The sequence below is a fragment of the Kryptolebias marmoratus genome, linkage group LG16, assembly GCF_001649575.2.
Source record: "Kryptolebias marmoratus isolate JLee-2015 linkage group LG16, ASM164957v2, whole genome shotgun sequence".
Classification (NCBI taxonomy): Eukaryota; Metazoa; Chordata; class Actinopteri; order Cyprinodontiformes; family Rivulidae; genus Kryptolebias; species Kryptolebias marmoratus.
The window spans coordinates 912,716-918,674 of NC_051445.1; the positions used below are offsets into that span (position 1 = coordinate 912,716).

Below are 5,959 nucleotides of genomic sequence, written 5' to 3' on the forward strand. Positions count from 1 at the left end.
CCAGGTTCTGTTGGGTCAGGAGCTGGACCCAGGTTCTGTTGGGTCAGGAGCTGGACCCAGGTTCTGTTGGGTCAGGAGCTGGACCCAGGTTCTGCTGGGTCAGGAACATAATAAATAATAACTCGGTGGAATCTGTTGTTTTTGTTCTCTTCCGGTTGGATCAGAACCGTTTTAGAACCGGATAGGAACCAGAACAGTCCTGAACCTGCAGACCTGACAGAGGACGGCCTTTCTTCTTCTCTTTGAAGTCTCTAAAAACAACGAAGCGCAGCGCGGCTCGGCGCAGCGTCCCTTTGATACAAAAACAATGATCAGTTTTAGCTGCTCTCACAGAGTTATTGTTCGTTTCTTCACGGCGAGGACGGCTCCTCTTACACAACCTGCTGTCAGAAAGCCCACATTTTAAAGGAAACACTAAACATTAAACACTTCCGAGTTATTTCCCAGTCAGATTGATTTTCTATGAGGACAGTTTCTTCCTGATTAATCTCTGACTGACGGCTGCAGCAGATGTTGGTGCTGCCATCTCACACAGCTGCAGGCAATAAATACATCATCTATTCTGTTGCTTTAGGATTTTGATGCCTGAAGTTAATCTTTTTGGCTTCAGCGTAATGTTGTTGTTTTTTTAAACAGAAGTTAGGAGGAAGAGTTATCTTCCTTTCATCTGTTTTACTCTGAAAGGGACCAAATGAACATCCTAATGTATTAAAGGCTGAATAAAAGAAGCTGAACTTGCTGGGATTCGGTTTTTAATATGAGGAAAGTTTGCGTCATCACTCATGATTGTGGAAAAGTCCGTTTTTGGAAGAAATTCTGCACCTCAACGAGTTAAACTGTGGTTCAAAACTTATGGCTAGTTTTAAAATCTCATATTTCATCTTTATTGTATTGCTGATGCTCTTTTAATTCCATCGTTTATATCTGTCTGGTGGGACGGACCTCTGCTCCAGGGGATCAGCCCTGCTGACTCTGCAGTTTTACCTCCGTCTCCAGAGCGCTGCTGCCTCATCGTTTCCTATTATCTCACTGTTTTTCTCTCTCCTCTGTCTCCTTTGTCCTCCGCTCTCCTTGTTCTGTCCGCCATGCGAGCAGAAGTTCACTAAGGAGGCTCCCAAAGAAGACCTGGATGTCCTGATTCAGCCTCTGTTAGAGCACTGCAGCTCCGAGAAGATGAACACGTGGCTCGGTATCTGTTCTCTCTTCACAGCATTTCACTTCCCTCTGCGCTGGCTTGTGTGTATTTATATATCCGCGCACACACACGCGTCACAGCCGTTCACTCTGCATTAAACAGGCCTCATATCACAGCCTCCCTAAGCCCCCGTCGCCCCCTTACGTTTGATTTCTCCTTTCTCTCAAGATTTTCACCCTCTTTGCTTCTGCTTTCTGTCAGCCCACACAGTCCCTCTCCGTCACTGTCTGTCTGTTTCAGCTCTTATGAAAGTATAATGGTGGTAAAAATTCAAACAATGTGGGTCACAAACTGGGCCAATACCCCGTAGCTTTTCCCTTCTCGGGGAGAAAAGATGCTGCTTTAATTTCAGGCCATTTAAAGGAACAGCGGACAGAGTCAGCCCGTTCCTCTCTGATTTATCAAACAGTTCTCAAAAGTCAGGTTTAATTGTGTGCGATGTGTTGCCATCAGCTGTTCAGCCCCGTATTTTGACTTGTTTACATCAAGTTTAAAGGGAAACGTCACATTTTCATAAAGTAGACATCCTTTCACTTTATAACGAGGCTACAAGTCGAGCTTGATCCCTGTGAGTAGGTTTCCTCTGCATTCAAGTTACACGCTGGAGAAAATTTAAAGTATTTTAAATTTTTCTTTGCCCTTTCGGTGCCATTTGCCTTATTATATAAGTCAGCTGGAATCATCTGATGTGAATCTTTTCTGAATCACATCATCACTTTTTTCTGTTTCTCAAGCATCAACAAGGCCAGAAATAAAAAAATAAGCTGTTTAAAAAGAAGAACCCTCTTTATTATTTGCTAACATCATTAATCTTAAAGTTCTGTTTCCACCAACCGCTGCTAAAACGACGGAGATTAATTTATTCAAATCAAACCAAAACAAGCAACATTACTCAAAAGTCAGGCTTTGGCTAACAAGATGCTACCTATAGCTGCTTATAGCTGCTTAGCATGTTAGCATGCTAATATTTATCACCTTGCAGGCTAAAGAAAAACTTCAGCCACATCACAACTGATGCAAACTAAGTGGTTCAAATAAATCACGTAGCATCTCGGATGTTCTTACTTCAGCCATGATGCTGAAGGCCTGAAGCTTCGGTTTTTATCACTTTATGTATTTATTTCCGTTGGTTTATTCATGGAGGATAAAGTAAATTAATGAACATCAGATAAATGAGCCTAAAGGCTGTTTCACGTCATCGTCGCCTGACAGCGGCTTCGCGTGACGAAGATGTTTTCTAAAAACTGTTTGTGACGACTAAACGTCCCAACAGGAAGTGAAACTACGGGGATAAAAGTGACTTAATGAAAAAAGCAGCTGCACCAAAGTGAAGCTCGTTTATATTTCATTTAATTAGAATTCAAATGAAAGACAATAATTTATCTGTTTTTCCTCTTGGGTTTAATAATCCTCCTGAATGCTCCTGACAGCAGAGGTCACCTTGTGTGTGTCTCAGAGATACAAAGAATATAAGAAGTCGTGTGTTTTGTTCTGGTTTTGGCTTCTCTCATCCTTTCCCCTCTTCCTTTAGGTGTGGTTTATGGCTACAAGGGTCTGCTGCTGCTGCTGGGCATTTTTCTGGCTTACGAGACCAAATCTGTCTCCACCGAAAAGATCAATGACCATCGAGCCGTGGGGATGGCCATTTACAACGTAGCCGTGAGTCCAAAGAGAAACTCCATCACACCTAAAACTCTTGTCTCGGGCTGCTGCAGGGCTGCTTTTCCTGCACACAGAATAACAATAAAGCAGAAATAAATGTGTTTTTATTGCTTCGTAGCACAAAATGACCGGAGTATATCTGTTGGGGTGGGGTTCATCAATGCCAGGGTGTCCATGATTACTATCCAAGGGCCACTTTCCAGCTCATTCTGGTGGAAAACATTTAACTTGACCAGTTGCAAGGACTCAAAAGCTCATTATCAGGAGGGAGAGTTATAGTTAGAGATAAGTCCAGCATCCCTCGGTGCCTCTGCGGTGGATTTTCTTTATTTGTGTGGATAATTGCCAACACATTAAAACACTTTCTGACAAACTAAGATACTGATGCTGCTTTAATGATTTCTGGAACAATACAAGAAGAAAAAGATATTAGAGCTTTTTCTAATATTGTGTTGTGATGCTCCGGATACATTTCTGTCCAAATCATGATACAGTTAACTCAGACTGCTTTATTGTGCTGCAATAACGCGTTTATCTCAGGAAAAAATCAATAAAACACAACTTGTTCTTGTGCTGCAGTGTCCTGCTGCACTCCGGCGTAATTTATGGGGACAAACGTGCGCAGTCTGGCCTACATAATGTGTGTGAGGCTGCATGAATTTAGTCTGTTCGGTGGCAGGAAAAGGTCTAAATATGCAGCCGTTTGGCCTCTGGAGGAAGGCAGTAAACGCAGTAAACATGTCTCAGCGGTTGCTGATACCGAGTGAATCATCTTAAACGGAGACACCTCGGATGCACTTTACGCTGAAATAGAAGTCATTATGTTCTCCGTCCCCACTTTAGAGAAATATTCGCTGCCGTTTCCTGACACTGTTGACACTAAGAGACTTTGGACTGAATGCAGAAAAAAAGAGGTTTCTGTCACTCCAGATGAGCTTTTCCTGTTTGATTGACGGCTGTAATTTTTGCTGTTTTCTTCAACAGGGTTCCTGTTCTGTTAAAAAGAAAGAAATCAGGTTTTAGCTTCTTCCAGGTCTGAATAAGCATAAAAACAAGATAAAAACCTGAAATTGTTTTAGTTAACATTCTGAAATATTTGCCCAGGAGGCCATTTTAACTCGTTAATGGGGTCAAAGGGTCATAAACTGAGCCCAGATTTCTACCTGCATCTGTCAAACACAACATCCCCACCTCTGCAAAGAAACGTTTGGTTTGTTTGTTCTGCAGCAGGAAGTTAACGTTTGTTTATAAATGATTAAAAGTTTCTGTGAATATTCTTTCAGGCAGATGAGCCACGTCTGCAGCCCACAATGAATGCTCTTCTTTTTTATTTTAAAGTCTACCTGTCCTGTTAAATAGGTGTTTAAGTGAAGTAATTACTAATAAATTAAAAATGCATTTTGACCAAAAATGCTGCTGATTTCTAAAGATCTGCGTCTGATTCAAAAATAACCAGACTATCTCTTTAAACGTAGTTCCTGTGAACAAAGACTTATTTGGACATCTGTGACAAAAACAGGCAAATATATCTTTATTTCTTTAGGTTTATGCATGAGAATCGACAGAAAGCTGTAAGTTTGGTCACGTCGGTCATCTTGAACCGTGCAACAAACACGAGTTGGCGCTGTAATGAGCAGCAGCAGCTTCGAGTCTGCAGGCGTGCTGTTAACAAATAAACGTATCCATCACTCGTTATTGTTCAGGCAAACATTAAATGCAGCTTGCGTGCTGGTTTTACCGCACGGCGCCTTAACGAGAGACAAAGCTAATGTTTAACGTTTACGATGCTCACATTTCAGTTTTATGATGATGTCAATAGTTAATGGCGTCTGAAGGGGGACTTGTTTACCCTCTCCGCTCAGCTGTGAGCTGCAGACCCCGGTGAGACAACAGCGAGACGCATCAGTCATGACTTTTTAATGCCGTTTTCACATGGGAGCCCCTCTGGAATGATAAACAGATGCTCACCCTCCTCCTGCAGGTGCTGTGCCTGATCACGGCTCCGGTGACGATGATCCTGTCTTCACAGCAGGACGCCTCCTTTGCATTTGCCTCTCTAGCGATCGTCTTCTCTGCCTACATCACCCTGGTGGTGCTTTTCGTTCCCAAGGTGAGCCGACGTCTGACTGATACCCTGAAACCCTGCAGCAGGCGCTTGTACTTCAGGACAAGGTCAAACATGTCGGAGAGCATCTAAGATTCCTATTTGGTGTTTGCATGTGAAGCAGCCTCACATTATAACTGTTAAAGCTTTGAAAACTGCGAGTTAGGGGGGAATAAAAGCATCTCTTGGTTCCTGCAAAGTGAGAAATTTCACACGTCTGGATAAACAGAAGCAGAGATGAGCAGATGAGCAGAGCACATCCTGCAAGCAGCAGAAGTTCAAACTTAAAATCACAGCAACATCGTCTGAGTTTGATTTTCAGGCTATTTCTGGGGGCGTTGTGCAGATACGGCGCCGCAGTGAGCGAGGAGCACCAAACATGTCACAAGAAGTGTTAAAAAAAGAAAAAAACCTGACTTTAAAGTTGCTTCAGAGATGGAAGTATTTTTAGACTCCCAGGGAAACGGGTTGCAAATAAAAAAAAGAAAGAAACTGATTAGGTGCATTATTCATTCTGCTCGGCGCAGCTTCCTTTTTTACTGACTTCCTGTTGCTGTGGCGGTGCAGATGCGGCGTCTCATCACCCGCGGCGAGTGGCAGTCGGAGCAACAGGACACCCTGAAGACCGGGTCGTCCACCAACAACAACGACGAGGAGAAGTCGAGGCAGCTGGAGCGAGAGAACAGAGAGCTGCAGAAAATCATCCAGGAGGTGAAAATACAGCAAAATCTAATTATTATAAACTCAAACTTTTAAATTCATCTATTCTGAGTTTATAGTTCCTGTTTCACAGCAATGAGCTTCAGTTCATAAACACTGAGACACTTTATCACTTTATGACTTTATTACTTTATTACCTCACAGCTTTGAGTTACTGCAGACAGAAACTACATCAGTAACAACAGGATTATAGGGTGGAGCTCTAAACCCGGTCCTGTTGGAGCTCTAAACCTGGTCCTGTTGGAGCTCTAAACCCGGTCCTGTTGGAGCTCTAAACC

At 42.9% G+C, this 5,959-nt stretch overlaps 1 protein-coding gene across 2 annotated transcripts in view; it reads left to right on the plus strand.

Annotated features, from left to right (window-relative positions):
• gabbr1a (gamma-aminobutyric acid (GABA) B receptor, 1a) overlaps nucleotides 1-5,959 on the plus strand; it is an 87,321-nt gene that overhangs the window by 75,817 nt on the left and 5,545 nt on the right. For both annotated transcript variants that reach the window (XM_037980305.1, XM_037980304.1), the window contains exons 20-23: nucleotides 1,096-1,189; nucleotides 2,727-2,854; nucleotides 4,839-4,967; nucleotides 5,529-5,672. In XM_037980305.1, the coding sequence (XP_037836233.1) occupies nucleotides 1,096-1,189; nucleotides 2,727-2,854; nucleotides 4,839-4,967; nucleotides 5,529-5,672 (495 nt within the window). The remainder of the gene's footprint in view (nucleotides 1-1,095; nucleotides 1,190-2,726; nucleotides 2,855-4,838; nucleotides 4,968-5,528; nucleotides 5,673-5,959) is intronic.